The following is a 17,658-nucleotide window of genomic DNA, read 5'->3' as shown; positions in this document are numbered from 1 at the left end:
TTCATCATTGGGGTACATGTAGTAGTATTGGTGGATATTATGTTCAGAAGTAGTAAAAGTCTCTTGTAAAAATATACGGTTTTTTTCCTACATCACACACTTGATTACTGAATGTCCCTTATATATTTTGTAAAAAAAAAAGAGGTTCTAGTACTGTGACCTTTCAGAGGAGCTTTTTTTTTTAATGTAGACATCTTAAAACATTATTTTAACACTGCTTTCTCATCAGAGATATTGGTACAGCACACCTTTGCATACCATCACAAATCAAGATTCCTTCTGCTGACATTCATATTGTGCCATCTCTAAGAAAACATTACAATGTATGTTGAAAACTGTGAAGAATAAAATGTTAATTCAGTTAACTAAAGCATAGTCTGCAATGAAAATAGTGTAGATCATTTAGTGTCACTGTCAATGTATTTGTCTCGTGGGCCCCTACCACCATGGCACAGCGCGTCCCCAGGTTGCGGATAGGAGATAAGGCCTTCAGATATGAAGGGTAGCTGCGAATACAAAAACATAAGCAGTCATGGACAGCCGATGGGGAGCAGGCGATGGTGTGATGAACCATCCCTGTTTCTTCTCCTCTTACTATCAAATCTATTCATCAAGAATCAGCAATCACGTAGGCTGCGATGGGCAGGTCACGTAGCTTGAATGGATGAGGGCAGGGCACTGCGCAGAGTACTGGTAGGGCACTTAGAGGAAAAACGTCCTGTGGGGAGACTGATGTGTAGATAGGAGGACAATGTGAAGGCTGATTTAAGGAGCCTATGTATTGAAGGTGAATAGAAGGAAATAGCCCAAGACAGGGACAGGTGGCGAAAATATGTTGCTGCGGTAATAGACTCTCGAGTCCGGTGTGACCAGTGAGTAAGTAAGTAAGTAAGTAAGTAAGTAAGTCAATGTATTTGAACATACCTCTTGTTTTCCATGCAACAATGTTACTGATGTGATTCACCTCTCCGTAGAAGGGTGCTGTAAGAGTACACTTTGCTCTGGGTAGTTGCCTGTGACTACAAAGCTTTCTCAATGCAATTTATAATTTTTATAGTCAAATGAAAATAAATATAGTATTCACTTTCTTCATAGCAAATTTCAGTAAACATCACTAAAACACACTGAATGACTAATCTATGAATAATTTGCTAGAACAACTATGTACATCAGTCTCAGTAAAATGTAAAACATGAAACCAATAAACTGAAATATTAAAGGAAAATGTGAGGCCATATTTTGTCACTTTTTCACATTTCTGGTCTGCTGTTTCAGTCATTCCAAAACCCAATTGGAAGACTCATTGTGTAACAAGCAGAATAACATGTGCTGGCACCATTAATTTTTTGTGCATGAAAAAACTGAATTCATGACATAAATTTATATTATTATTTAAAAAGTTTGTTCTCCTAGTGTTCATGATAAATGATCTTTCATACAAGTATAGATGTTGAGCATCCCTACACAAAATTCCTCAGTTTAAATCTTACAGTGGTAAAAAGCAAAGTATCACATAAAGTCTAAATTACTAGTTAATGACAATACAGTACAGCCACAAGAAACAATAAATGAATAAAATAGTTCATGTATGACCAGCTATTGTAGACATTTTATAGATATTTGTATCTCATATCTGACATAGCAAAAGATACTCATAGTTCTTGTAGCGCATAAATTAAAGTTAAACAGGAGAAAAAACATTGTATGTGTCAAAGAGCATATATTTTCAACTGACAATATGTTCATTATGGAAGTATTCAATGGTAAGAAATAACATAGTTGGAAACTCATATAATACTGATTGCTTTAGACGAGCTCTGTGGCCATCCTGCATGTAGTTATAGCAGAGGATTAATTATTTACAACTCTTATGTATGTTAATATGGAAATACAAAGAACGTACTACTCATAAATCTTAATTGTCTTAGAATAAAATCTGAACTGGAGAAAAGAATAATTAACAAATAATCAGAAATTTGCAACAAAAATGTTTCCATAGTGCTTACAGTAATTGTGGAATTATATTCATGTCTGCTGTATTGTTACAAATCTGACTTGGTCAGAGACAACACGACCAAACAAACACACACACACACACACACACACACATATATATATATATATATATATATATATATATATATATATATATATATATATATATATATATATATATATGCAAGCCACAATACACACACATACAAATGGTTGGGCTTGGAAGGAGGGGGGGGGGGAGGGGGGAGAGAGGGAGGGAAGAGAGAGAGAGAGAGAGGGGGAGAGAGAGTAAGTGAGTTTGGGGCAATTGAAAGAATGAGGTAGAAAAGATGTGGGCTCTTTAAAAGAGTTCATCAAAATGAAAGAACATAATGGCAATTTGAAAGGTCCTGAACAGATAAGGAAAACCATCAGCCTGACAATTTTTGTCAGTAAACACTGTTCAGTTTCTTAAGTAAATAGTTGTATCAAATGAAAGAAGGGTCTTTGAAGTGTGTTCAGCACAGTTTTGTAGCATTAGCAACTTTTTAATAACAGCTCCTGTAATATTTTCAGTTTGCACATGTTTGTCAAGAATCATGTACCACTGCCAAATGGTCTTTTTTTATTGCTGCAATTTTTGATTGTTACTAATGGTAATCTTGTACAAAATCTGTGTGAATATGTACATGAGATTCCATCTCATTCTATATAGCACCAAAAACACAAACTGGATCACAAATGGCCTTATGTAGAATCCAAACACTGATCAGAAGGTCCAACACATCAATAGTCTAATACTACAAAATATACAACACCTGTTGGAAGAATGTCACAACAAGACAGTAATGGTTCAGACATCTACCAGTAATATTGTTCCAACAATTTTTAGACCTCCAGAAATTATATGTGGCATACTATTAGGATGGACTGTAACAAAATTGATATACTGGATCTTTAGAACAATTTTTAAATTTTACATATGGAGTTCTGTTCTTCAGTTCATTTTATGGATTATGCATAGAGCAGAATGGAACACCATATATGTATCACAAAGATATTGTAATTATAAAACTTCCTGTAACCTAGGATGATCAGTAAAAACTGAGACTGGTAATAATAATGAAGATTGTCATATTAGATGACTGTGATACAACATGATTTTCAATATTTAGTAGGGTTTTATTGCTTTATGATGTTACTTTTTTAAAGGAGAATGCTTAGGGAAATCCACAGAAAGGGCTGCTCAAATTGGTTGCTTGTGATAAGTGCTGTGGCTATGGTTTTGTTCACTGCATACAACCAGCTGTGTGAGAAGACTTGGGTGAAGGGTGTAAGTGATGATGAATGGCAGGTACAACCCACCGCTCATGTTCATCTATCTTCAGCTATGGTATACTCATGATTCTGCAGGTGAACTGACCACCTGAAGAGGGAAATGCAAGCAGTAGCAGATAATAATAATAGTAATATACAACTGTTGGTGCATTATATGAGTCTACAACCTGTACATTCAGTCAGAATGAGTCTTCATACATAGTCTGCAGTCTTTACCATGTAAATTTCACATTTATTTCAATTTTATTACCACAGGGATTTCTTTAGCACATACAATGAATATATTGACAGCTTATTTCCCAGTCCTAGGTCCATGTCTGATGTCATTTATGTGACTAAATGTTGACCAATGTAAATTTTATTAGATTTACTGAAATACTATATTTAGGGCAATATTTTCTGTTATCCACTACTATAAAAGGCATGCAAGAAAGTAAAGAAACCAAATTTTCCTCAACAACAGCAATTTGTAACTGAGTAGTGCAATTTATTTTTGCACCCATGTGTTCCTACTCAATAATGCCAGGGGAACCATGAGATAAATTGGAAGGTAAATAACACCTCAAATGAACAGTTTCAGTGAACAGGGACAGTGCAAAACAAAACCAAAACAAATGTTTAATTCAGTGAAGCTCATGTTCTGTTTTCAAAGCTATTTATATGAAAAGAAGGAAGTTGTTTATCTCGATACATCTTAAAGGACTTAATTCATCTATTATCAACTCACAATTATCAATCAATACAACTTTCAGAAATGATGTAAAGTTTCTTGGAGATGCAGGTCTTGTCCTTAAACATCCTGGAAGATAACTGGAGTTTGTGTAACCAGTTGAAAGTGTATTTTTTCAATCACAGATATATTGTTGGATGAGTGCAATCACAACATTAGGGTGGAACAAAATGCAGACCTAGTCACAAAACACATTGGAAGGAGCTGGTCATCAAAAATTTTATGAATTTCCCTTTCTTGGCTGGCACAAGCCTGTCTCATTTCCCACAATTAATTAACTTTGACAAAACCCACAGGTAACATTCTCACGGGATCTTTGGTAACTGTTCTCTTCTGGGCTGTGGGCTCCCTTCATGCCATACTAGTGTGTCTCAGTTCTCAGGCTCATTGAGGTTCACTAAGCTGCAGCCAGCGTGCTGTTGCTGTCTTGCTAGCAACTGCCTCTGAGAAGAAGGCGCGATCCGTGGAGGATCCACAGTCACTGCCCAGCAATACACGTCCAAGCAGCTCACTAGGACCCAGTAGGCTGTCATGCAGCACCTGAAGACAAACATTTATTACATTAACTGAGGTGGCAAAAGTCATGGGGTAGTAATATGCACATATACAGATGGCAGTAGTATCACGTACTCGAGGTACAAAAGGGCAGTGCATTGTTGGAACTATCATTTGTACTTAGGTGATTCATATGAAAAGGTTTCTGATGATGTGATCATGGCCACAGGATGGGAATTAACAGACTATGATCACAGAATGGTAGTTAGAGCTAGATGCATATGAGATTCTATTACAGAAACTTTTAGGGAATTCAATGTTCGGAGGTCCACAGCTTCAAGTGTGTGCTTAAAAAACTAAACTCCGCCCTAACAGGCTGTGAAGGCCCAAAGGTATTGACTGGCCACTGTGTCTTCCTCAGCCCACAGGTATCACTGCATGCGGATATGGAATGGCATGTGGTTAGCACACTGCTCTTCTGGCTGTATGTTAGTCTATGAGGTTGGTTCAAGTGTGTGCTGAGAATACCAAATTTCAAGCATTACCTATCACCACAGGCAGCGCAGTGGTTGAGGGTCTTCACTTAACAACTGAGAGCAGCAGCATACATGTAGAGTTGTCAGTGCTAACGGACAAGCAGCACTGCATGAAATAACCCCAGAAAAGAATGAGGGACATATGACAAATATATCCATTAAGACAATGTGGTAAAATGTGGCCTTAATGGGCTATAGCGGCAGATGACTGACAAGTGCCTTTGCTAACAGTGCGAAATCACCTGTGGCACCTCTCCAGGGCTCAGGACAGTATCAGTTGGACCCTAGATGATTGGAAAACTATGGCTTGGTCAGATGAGTCCCAATTTCAGTTGGTAAGAGCTGATGATAGGTTTTGAGTGTGGCACAGTCCCCAGAAGCTGTAGAGACCCACATTGGTCAACAAGGCACTGTGTAACTGGTGTTGGCTCCATATGGTGGAGATTGTGTTTACATGTAATGAGCTGGGTCTTCTGATCCAACTGAACTGATCACTGACTGGTAATAATTTTGTTCGGCTGCTTGGACATCATTTTTAGCTATTCATGTTCCCAAACAATGATGCACCATGTCACCAGGCCACAATTCTGGACAGTCTGAGTTAATGATATGGCCACCCAGGTCACCTGACATCAATCCCATCACACATTTATGGGATGTAATTGAGAGCTCAGTTTGTGCACAAAATCCTGCACTGGCGACACTTTCTCAGTTAAGGACAGCTACAGAGACAGCATAGTTCAGTATTTCTGTAGGGAACTTTCAATGACTTGTTGAGTCCAGCCATGTCAAGTTCCTGCACTGCTCTGGGCAAAAGGAGGGCTGACATGATATTAGGAGGTATCCCAGGACTTTCGTCACCTCAATGTATGTTTTGGGTTGCTGATCAGGGTAATCACTTTGTACTGACATTACTTGAATGTGCAAAAATTGGCAACTATTTTGGACATTTCAAGCAATTACCGGTTCTGATATAATTCCTTTGGATGAAGATGTTTTGTCATGTTTTAGTGGCACCATATCACATGTTCCACTGTTGATAGGCTAAAATGAAACACTCAAAATTTTGGTTTATATTTATTTTTGTGGTTTCCTCCTACATTTGTGGAAACAAATGTAACTCTGTGCAGTTACAGAGTGTTACTTATGTTTCAATGTTCTGTGTTAACTGCAAACTTTTTTACAGTATGTTGTGAAAGGTGATGATGAGGATTATGATGTTTGATTTGTGGGGCACTCAACTGCGTGGTCATCAGCACTCGTACACATTGTCAATCTTACCACTTTCATGAGTGATGATAGAATGATGAGGACAACACAATCACCCAGTCCCCGGGCAGAGAAAATCCCCAACCTGGCCAGGAATCTGTAAATATGACTTCGACACTTACCTGTGTAAACACCCAAGACTTAGAGCATTCTGTTTCATTCATTGATTTACTCTCATGCAATATTTATAATGGAGTGGTCAGGGCTTGTGCAATACCAAACTGCATATACTGTGTTCCACCACACTTTTCTGATGGTCCATTTGCAATGTAACAGTTTTTGTTATTAAAAAATATTGTTTACTTTTTTAAGTGTCAAAATTTCTCCATTATATTTTATTGTAATACTTGCATTATTAGCAAAGTGAATTGTTTCTGCCTCTTGGATATATGATGGCAGATAATTTAGAAATGTAGACAGGTTGTTTTAACTTCAGGCTACTAATTATCTCAAAAATAACGCATGGTACAAAAAATGCTCTAGGTCAAAAGCTATTATTTGTAAAGGGGACACCTGTCTGTGGTACAAATGGCACCTCCTAACCATTCCTGCTGTATGGGCAGGGTGAACTTAGTATTTTCAAATGGGAGGCCCCTTCACCTTTCTTATTGCATATTTTGATTCTGTGCAAAAAATACATGCATTTTACTCAAACCATTCTATACATCATAGATGGCACCGTAATTGACAAATATCAAGTTGCCTATTTTTGCAATTAAGAACTGATGCATTTAGTTCTATATTCCATTTATTATGTGAATGTGCATTTGCATGCTAGACATTGACATTTCTGGGAAATAAACTACTTATATAGTAACATATTTCTCTGTTTCTTATGGGGTTGATTGTGGTGTGTCCCCAAACCACCAGAATGCTGATTTCGGTAGCCACTGTCTGACCCCACCATACAGGTGACTGGTTTCATTTTTTGTTTCTGCTCAACCACTGTAACTCTTGTGCTGGTCACTATCTGGCTACCAGTAGAATACCAACCATAGTCATTGTAATAAGGTAAAATGTCCATGAGATGATAGTGACAAGTGTTCAAAATCAAGCAACCACATGGTGAGAGGCAAGGGGTCCTGTGAAATCAAGCGAAATGCAAGAAATCAGTATCAAGCATCCTGATAGGCACAGAAAACTATTACATCCACATAGTCATTCCTAGATCATGCTAAATGTAGTTTCTAATCAGACACTGAAATGGCTAATGATGATGTACTGTACAACCATATTTACAACATTAACGTAAATTTTGAACATACATATCAAGCATTAGAACACAAAGGTTTACATTTACATTGTAAGTTAAATGTAGAATTAAATGTGTCAGTTCTTAATTGCAAAAACTGTCAGCTTGATATTTGTCAATTACAGCATCACATATGATGAATGGAAAACAGTGGTTTGAGTACACTGTATGTATTGTCAGCACAGAATCCAAACGTGCAGTAAAACTGGGGTGGGGGTGGAGAGTTCCCATTTGAATACACAAAGTTGACCCATCCCATGCAGGAGGGGTGGTTAGGATGTGCCATTAGTAGCACAGACAGATTCCCTTTACAAATTTTGCCTCAAGTTAAAACAAACCACTGTATAAGAATAAAAGCAGACCACGTATCAATCCCTGTTGTACACCCAATGTGATTATTTCTCATTCTAAAAATACTCTTTCATTGTGCACAGCTCCTGAGTTTCTTAATGTGACACTCTGCATCACTTTAGTTCGAGAGACAGAAAAGCAGTTGCATACTAGCAAGATTTATGATTCCATTATATTTGAGCTTCTATAGCACGACACTGTGAATTACACAACCAAATGCTTTTGACAGCTGTTAGACAATACTAGTTATCAATTAGATGATGGCTTGTAGCTCTGGGAAACTATCAAACTACAGCTGATTTTTGCAGTGTTCTCCTGTCCAGTTGTGCAGGATAACCATAGAATATTTTCTCTAGATAAGTGATTTGCTATACTGCTGTTGCAGTAACCATCTGCTACAGCACTTATCAGTAGTTACTTAGTGCAGATTCATAACTGCAGAACTTAGTGATCTGTGGAACTCTTGTTCCATAGTAAGTATTAAGTAGAGGAGAATTAATTTTATTACTGATAGTATACTATAAATGAAAGTAGTAATGATTGATTACTGAAATCTATAATAATTGAATAAACAAGACTGCTAACTGACTGTGATATGATGGTATCTAAGAGAGTCAGAGGCTGCAGAAGGAAGAGAACTAGTGTGTGACAAAATAGGGAGAGGAAACAATGCAGATTTTTGCTGGTAGTATTTTGATAATTGGTTATTTATGTTTTAGGAGCATTATGTATTTCAGTTCTTAACAGTTCTCATAATGCAGCTGACACCCACAGAGACTACAGCTTGGAAAATAAAATAGCTACACATTTATAGCCTCTGAGAATGACTCCAGTGCAGAAGATGAAATGTGAGCCACCGAAACATACCTTAACCAAATATGAATCTGCATGGTGGTGGGTCATAGTTCATGTGTGCCACCCCCAACCCCCTTCCTAAATTGGAATTGATGGAAATCCCAACAGAGTACTAGAAGCTTGTTCCCAACAGATAAGTTGCATTCTCAGCTGCATATGTAATAACTCCCTGAAACAGGGAATTTTTCCTGATAGACTGAAATATTCTAGTGCTAAGCAATTGCATAAAAAGGAATATAGGTCTGATACCAACAACTACTGCCCAGTATCACTTCTGACAGCATTATCCAAAATTCTTGAAAAAGTAATGCATTTTAGATTAGCTTCACATACTTGTAAACATAAAGTACTAACAAAGTATCAATTTTGTTTTCAATATAATGGAAGGAAACACTCCACGTGGGAAAAATTATATATAAAAACAAAGATGAGGTGACTTACCGAACAAAAGCGCTGGCAGGTCAATAGACACACAAACAAACACAAGCATACACACAAAATTCAAGCTTTCGCAACAAACTGTTGCCTCATCAGGAAAGAGGGAAGGAGAGGGGAAGACGAAAGGAAGTGGGCAGAATGAGATTTTCACTCTGCAGCGGAGTGTGCGCTGATATGAAACTTCCTGGCAGATTAAAACTGTGTGCCCGACCGAGACTCGAACTCGGGACCTTTGCCTTTCGCGGGCAAGTGCTCTACCAACTGAGCTACCGAAGCACGACTCACGCCCGGTACTCACAGCTTTACTTCTGCCAGTACCTCGTCTCCTACCTTCCAAACTTTACAGAAGCTCTCCTGCGAACCTTGCAGAACTAGCACTCCTGAAAGAAAGGATATTGTGGAGACATGGCTTAGCCACAGCCTGGGGGATGTTTCCAGAATGAGATTTTCACTCTGCAGCGGAGTGTGTGCTGATATGAAACTTCCTGGCAGATTAAAACTGTGTGCCCGACCGAGACTCGAACTCGGGACCTTTGCCTTTCGCGGGCAAGTGCTCTACCAACTGAGCTACCGAAGCACGACTCACGCCCGGTACTCACAGCTTTACTTCTGCCAGTACCTCGTCTCCTACCTTCCAAACTTTACAGAAGCTCTCCTGCGAACCTTGCAGAACTAGCACTCCTGAAAGAAAGGAAAGGAAGTGGGTTTTAAGGGAGAGGGTAAGGAGTCATTCCAATCCCGGGAGCGGAAAGACTTACCTTAGGGGGAAAAAAGGACAGGTATACACTCGTACACACGCACATATCCATCCACACATACAGACACAAGCAGACATATTTAAAGACAAAGAGTTTGGGCAGAGATGTCAGTCGAGGCAGAAGTGTAGAGGCAAAGAAGTTGTTGAAAGACAGGTGAGGTATGAGTGGCGGCAACTTGAAATTAGCGGAGATTGAGGCCTGGCGGATGACGAGAAGAGAGGATATACTGAAGGGCAAGTTCCCATCTCCGGAGTTCGGATAGGTTGGTGTTGGTGGGAAGTATCCAGATAACCCGGACGGTGTAACACTGTGCCAAGATGTGCTAGCTGTGCACCAAGGCATGTTTAGCCACAGGGTGATCCTCATTACCAACAAACACTGTCTGCCTGTGTCCATTCATGCGAATGGACAGTTTGTTGCTGGTCATTCCCACATAGAATGCATCACAGTGTAGGCAGGTCAGTTGGTAAATCACGTGGGTGCTTTCACACGTGGCTCTGCCTCTGATCGTGTACACCTTCTGGGTTACAGGACTGGAGTAGGTGGTGGTGGGAGGGTGCATGGGACAGGTTTTGCATCGGCGGCGGTTACAAGGATAGGAGCCAGAGGGTAGGGAAGGTGGTTTGGGGATTTCATAGGGATGAACTAACAGGTTACGAAGGTTAGGTGGACGGCGGAAAGACACTCTTGGCGGAGTGGGGAGGATTTCATGAAGGATGGATCTCATTTCAGGGCAGGATTTGAGGAAATCGTATCCCTGCTGGAGAGCCACATTCAGAGTCTGGTCCAGTCCCGGAAAGTATCCTGTCACAAGTGGGGCACTTTTGTGGTTCTTCTGTGGGGGATTCTGGGTTTGAGGGGACGAGGAAGTGGCTCTGGTTATTTGCTTCTGTACCAGATCGGGAGGGTAGTTGCGGGATGCGAAAGCTGTTTTCAGGTTGTTGGTGTAATGATTCAGGGATTCCGGACTGGAGCAGATTCGTTTGCCACGAAGACCTAGGCTGTAGGGAAGGGACCGTTTGATGTGGAATGGGTGGCAGCTGTCATAATGGAGGTACTGTTGCTTGTTGGTGGGTTTGATGTGGACGGACGTGTGAAGTTGGCCATTGGACAGGTGGAGGTCAACGTCAAGGAAAGTGGCATGGGATTTGGAGTAGGACCAGGTGAAACTGATGGAACCAAAGGAGTTGAGGTTGGAGAGGAAATTCTGGAGTTCTTCTTCACTGTGAGTCCAGATCATGAAGATGTCATCAATAAATCTGTACCAAACTTTGGGTTGGCAGACTTGGGTAACCAAGAAGGCTTCCTCTAAGCGACCCATGAATAGGTTGGCGTACGAGGGGGCCATCCTGGTGCCCATGGCTGTTCCCTTTAATTGTTGGTATGTCTGGCCCTCAAAAGTGAAGAAGTTGTGGGTCAGGATGAAGCTGGCTAAGGTGATGAGGAAAGAGGTTTTAGGTAGGGTGGCAGGTGATCGGCATGAAAGGAAATGCTCCATCACAGCGAGGCCCTGGACGTGCGGAATATTTGTGTATAAGGACGTGGCATCAATGGTTACAAGGATGGTTTCCGGGGGTAACAGATTGGGTAAGGATTCCAGGCGTTCAAGGAAGTGGTTGGTGTCCTTGATGAAGGATGGGAGACTGCATGTAATGGGTTGAAGGTGTTGATCTACGAAGGCAGAGATACGTTCTGTGGGGGCTTGGTAACCAGCTACAATGGGGCGGTCAGGATGATTGGGTTTGTGGATTTTAGGAAGAAGGTAGAAGGTAGGGGTGCGGGGTGTCGGTGGGGTCAGGAGGTTGATGGAGTCAGGTGAAAGGTTTTGCAGGGTGCCTAAGGTTCTGAGGATTCCTTGAAGCTCCGCCTGGACATCGGGAATGGGGTTACCTTGACAAACTTTGTATGTGGTGTTGTCTGAAAGCTGACGCAGTCCCTCAGCCACATACTCCTGACGATCAAGTACCACGGTCGTGGAACCCTTGTCCGCCGGAAGAATGACGATGGATCGGTCAGCCTTCAGATCACGGATAGCCTGGGCTTCAGCAGTGGTGATGTTGGGTGTAGGATTAAGGTTTTTTAAGAAGGATTGAGATGCAAGGCTGGAAGTCAGAAATTCCTGGAAGGTTTGGAGAGGGTGATCCGACTCCTCAAGACACCATCCAAATTGAACCCTGCCTGGAACAGTTCTGTCCCCCGTCACAGCAGGACCCACCTCCTCTTCCTCAAAATCACCCTCTCCAAACCTTCCAGGAATTTCTGACTTCCAGCCTTGCATCTCAATCCTTCTTAAAAAACCTTAATCCTACACCCAACATCACCACTGCTGAAGCCCAGGCTATCCGTGATCTGAAGGCTGACCGATCCATCGTCATTCTTCCGGCGGACAAGGGTTCCACGACCGTGGTACTTGATCGTCAGGAGTATGTGGCTGAGGGACTGCGTCAGCTTTCAGACAACACCACATACAAAGTTTGTCAAGGTAACCCCATTCCCGATGTCCAGGCGGAGCTTCAAGGAATCCTCAGAACCTTAGGCCCCCTGCAAAACCTTTCACCTGACTCCATCAACCTCCTGACCCCACCGACACCCCGCACCCCTACCTTCTACCTTCTTCCTAAAATCCACAAACCCAATCATCCCAACCGCCCCATTGTAGCTGGTTACCAAGCCCCCACAGAACGTATCTCTGCCTTCGTAGATCAACACCTTCAACCCATTACATGCAGTCTCCCATCCTTCATCAAGGACACCAACCACTTCCTTGAACGCCTGGAATCCTTACCCAATCTGTTACCCCCGGAAACCATCCTTGTAACCATTGATGCCACGTCCTTATACACAAATATTCCGCACGTCCAGGGCCTCGCTGTGATGGAGCATTTCCTTTCACGCCGATCACCTGCCACCCTACCTAAAACCTCTTTCCTCATCACCTTAGCCAGCTTCATCCTGACCCACAACTTCTTCACTTTTGAGGGCCAGACATACCAACAATTAAAGGGAACAGCCATGGGCACCAGGATGTCCCCCTCGTACGCCAACCTATTCATGGGTCACTTAGAGGAAGCCTTCTTGGTTACCCAAGTCTGCCAACCCAAAGTTTGGTACAGATTTATTGATGACATCTTCATGATCTGGACTCACAGTGAAGAAGAACTCCAGAATTTCCTCTCCAACCTCAACTCCTTTGGTTCCATCAGTTTCACCTGGTCCTACTCCAAATCCCATGCCACTTTCCTTGACGTTGACCTCCACCTGTCCAATGGCCAACTTCACACGTCCGTCCACATCAAACCCACCAACAAGCAACAGTACCTCCATTATGACAGCTGCCACCCATTCCACATCAAACGGTCCCTTCCCTACAGCCTAGGTCTTCGTGGCAAACGAATCTGCTCCAGTCCGGAATCCCTGAATCATTACACCAACAACCTGAAAACAGCTTTCGCATCCCGCAACTACCCTCCCGATCTGGTACAGAAGCAAATAACCAGAGCCACTTCCTCGTCCCCTCAAACCCAGAATCCCCCACAGAAGAACCACAAAAGTGCCCCACTTGTGACAGGATACTTTCCGGGACTGGACCAGACTCTGAATGTGGCTCTCCAGCAGGGATACGATTTCCTCAAATCCTGCCCTGAAATGAGATCCATCCTTCATGAAATCCTCCCCACTCCGCCAAGAGTGTCTTTCCGCCGTCCACCTAACCTTCGTAACCTGTTAGTTCATCCCTATGAAATCCCCAAACCACCTTCCCTACCCTCTGGCTCCTATCCTTGTAACCGCCGCCGATGCAAAACCTGTCCCATGCACCCTCCCACCACCACCTACTCCAGTCCTGTAACCCGGAAGGTGTACACGATCAGAGGCAGAGCCACGTGTGAAAGCACCCACGTGATTTACCAACTGACCTGCCTACACTGTGATGCATTCTATGTGGGAATGACCAGCAACAAACTGTCCATTCGCATGAATGGACACAGGCAGACAGTGTTTGTTGGTAATGAGGATCACCCTGTGGCTAAACATGCCTTGGTGCACAGCTAGCACATCTTGGCACAGTGTTACACCGTCCGGGTTATCTGGATACTTCCCACCAACACCAACCTATCCGAACTCCGGAGATGGGAACTTGCCCTTCAGTATATCCTCTCTTCTCGTCATCCGCCAGGCCTCAATCTCCGCTAATTTCAAGTTGCCGCCACTCATACCTCACCTGTCTTTCAACAACTTCTTTGCCTCTACACTTCTGCCTCGACTGACATCTCTGCCCAAACTCTTTGTCTTTAAATATGTCTGCTTGTGTCTGTATGTGTGGATGGATATGTGCGTGTGTACGAGTGTATACCTGTCCTTTTTTCCCCCTAAGGTAAGTCTTTCCGCTCCCGGGATTGGAATGACTCCTTACCCTCTCCCTTAAAACCCACTTCCTTTCATCTTCCCCTCTCCTTCCCTCTTTCCTGATGAGGCAACAGTTTGTTGCGAAAGCTTGAATTTTGTGTGTATGCTTGTGTTTGTTTGTGTGTCTATCGACCTGCCAGCGCTTTTGTTCGGTAAGTCACCTCATCTTTGTTTTTATATACAATTTTGTTTTCAGAAAGACTTTTCAACAGAAAATGCTGCGGGTCCCTTATTGTTCACAAAATATATTGATAACTTGCCACTCTATATTCACAAAGATGGAAAGCTAGTTGTTTTTGATGATGGTGCAGGTATAAGCATCACACCCAGCAAACAAGAATTAGCTGAGGAAAGTGTAAGTAATGTCTTCCAGAAAATTGTTAAGTGGTTCTCTGCAAATGGACTCCCATTAAATTTCAATGAAACACAGTATACACAGTTCTGTACAGTAAATGGCAAAACAGCATTAATAAATATAGAGTATGATAAACAGTTTCAACAGAATTCTGCAGCTAAGGCAGAATATTCAAAAATTTTTGGGTGTGTGTATTAATGAGAGATTGAATTGGAAGAAATACATTGATGATCTACTGAAATGTTTGAGTTCAGCTACTTATGCCATTAGGATTATTGCAAATTTTGGTGATAAACATATCAGTAAATTAGCTTATTATGCCTATTTTCATTCAGTCCTTTCATGTAGCATCATATTTGGGGTAGTTTATCATTAAGGAGAAAGGTATGCATTACACAAATGTGTGTTATCAGAATGAAAGCTGGAGCCCGACCGAGACAATATTGCAAGACATTTATTTACGGAACTAAGGACATTTACATTAGCTTCTAAATATATATGAAATTTGTTACTAATAACCCATTCAAATTCAGAAGCAATAGTAATGCACATAGCTACAACACTAGCAGAAAGACTGATCTTCACTATTCTATGTTAAATCTAAATTTGGCACAGAAAAGGGTGAATTATGCTGCCACAAAAGTTTTTTGTCACTTACCAAATAGCATCAAAAGTCTGACAGATAGTGAACCAGTATTTAAAAACAAATTAAAAGAATTTCTGAAAGACAACTCCTTCTACTGAATTTTGAGATATAAATTAGTAATCACACTTATTTAAAAACGTTGAGTTATGATATATAAAGAACTTTTGTTAAACTGACATGTTCCACAATGTTACGAAGTGTTGTATTTATAATCTATGGAACAAGTACTAATCTAATCTAATATAATCAAACCAAAAATATTTTTGAGTGAAAGTGTCACAGTACACTTTTGTACAATTATATGAATTTATAAATTTCTTCAGCTCATTTTTGGAGAGTAAACCAGCATAAAAATGGCAAGGAATTCTAGAAAATTACAGACTGCAGCCCTGTTTTTGTAGTAGTGCTAAGTGAAATTTAAGGAAGGTAAATTCTCATTTCAATTTATTTTTGTGTAAGTTTTGAGGTTACTGATGTTGTGAGAGTTTCTTGCCATTACAGTTCTTAAATCAACTGCATGACACTTGTACTTCTAGAAATTTGGGACAAATGATTTTGAAGGGATGTACAGTATTTTCTGAAAAGCAAGCAGCAGTTGAGAATAGGATGAGACAGGTCTGTTGCCTCTCCATAATGTTATTCACTCACTATACTGAGCAAGCAATAAAGGATATCAAGGAGAAAAAATGTGAAAAAGAAATTATAATACAGGGAGAAGAAATAAAAAACTTGAGGTTCACCAATGACACTGTGACACAGTCAAAGGTGGCAGAGGACTTGGAAGATGAATCAAGGTGAGCAGATAATGTCTCAAAGAGAGGTTTTAAGATGGGGGGAAAAAACAGCGATGGAATGTAGTTGAATTAATCAGGTGATGCTTACAGAATTAAGTTAGAAAATGAGACATGAGGCTCTAAAAGAAGTAGGTGAATATTGTTATTTGGGAACAAAATTACTGATGATGGCCAAAGTGGAGAGGATATAAAGTGCAGGGTGATAACAGCAAGGAAAAGATTTCTGGAAAATAGGAATTTGTTAACTATTAATATAAATTTAAATGTTGAGAAGCTTTTTCAAAGATATTTGCATATAGAATTGCCTTGCACAAAAGTGAAACATGGATGATAAGCAGTTCACAGAAGAAAAGAATATAAGCTTTTGAAATGTGATGCTACGTAAGAAAGTTGAATACTGGATGGATATTCAAATAACTACTGAGGGAGTACTGAATGGAACTGAGGAAAAAGGAAATTTAGGGCACAGCTTGATTAAAGGAAGATGTTGGATGAGAGGACACATCCTGAGACATCAAGGAACAGCCAATTTGGTAATGGAAAGAACTGGTGGGGGTAAAAATTGTAGAGGAAGATGATGGTTTGAGTAGAGTATGCAAGCTCAGATGGATGTAAGTGCAGTAGTTCTGCAGGAATGAAGAGGCTTTGACAGAACAGACTGATTCAAATGCATTTCAGAAGTGAAGAAATACTGCAGCTACCTGACTGCTTTGATCCATGGCTTACATGATTTCACGTGAAAAAGTGTAAATTGATTTTTGAAAGACTCATAGTTTGGAATCAATGCTGGTTTGCATGGAGAAGGTCATTAGTCCTACACCCTACCCCCTCCTTCCTCCTGTTTCAATCTAACTAGCCATCACCCCCCACTTTTAATTTGACTGGTTTTATGGAGGTCTTCACTTATCAGAAGTATGGCCATAAGAGGTATCAAGCAAAATTTGTGATTGGGTTGAGGATTTATTATTAGAGAGAATGCAGCGTATGAACTTGGATGGAGAGTCATCAAGAGATTTAGAAGTAACTTAAGATGTGCCCCTGGGAATTGTGTTGTAACCCTTGTGTTCACATTGTATGTTAATGACCTTGTAAACAATATTAATACTGTGGTGTCACCGCCAGACACCACACTTGCTAGGTGGTAGCTTAAATCGGCCGCGGTCCATTTAGTACATGTCGGACCCGCGTGTCGCCACTGTGTAATCGCAGACCTAGCGCCACCACCAAGGCAGGTCTCGTGATACGAGAGAGCACTCGCCCCAGTTGTACGAGAACCTAGCTACCGACCAGATGTACGAAGCCTTTCTCTCTCATTAGCCGAGAGACAGAATAGCCATCAGCTAAGTTAATGGCTACGAACTAGCAAGGCGCCATTAGCCATACAGTGATTGTACTTAAAGTCTCCTGTGTATCGTCAAGATCGATGTACCACAATGATATTAAAGATAAGTATTAATCCTGCT

At 41.1% G+C, this 17,658-nt stretch overlaps 1 protein-coding gene across 3 annotated transcripts in view; it reads right to left on the bottom strand.

Annotated features, from left to right (window-relative positions):
* Window positions 1–2,353: 2,353 nt before the first annotated feature.
* LOC126481640 (synaptotagmin-5) overlaps window positions 2,354–17,658 on the bottom strand; it is a 398,029-nt gene continuing 382,724 nt past the window's right edge. For all 3 annotated transcript variants that reach the window (XM_050105539.1, XM_050105541.1, XM_050105540.1), the window contains one exon: window positions 2,354–4,582. In XM_050105539.1, the coding sequence (XP_049961496.1) occupies window positions 4,427–4,582 (156 nt within the window). In that variant the 3' untranslated portion in view covers window positions 2,354–4,426. The remainder of the gene's footprint in view (window positions 4,583–17,658) is intronic.

The sequence above is a fragment of the Schistocerca serialis genome, chromosome 5, assembly GCF_023864345.2.
Source record: "Schistocerca serialis cubense isolate TAMUIC-IGC-003099 chromosome 5, iqSchSeri2.2, whole genome shotgun sequence".
Classification (NCBI taxonomy): domain Eukaryota; kingdom Metazoa; phylum Arthropoda; class Insecta; order Orthoptera; family Acrididae; genus Schistocerca; species Schistocerca serialis.
This window is presented reverse-complemented; position numbering and strand designations above follow the sequence as displayed.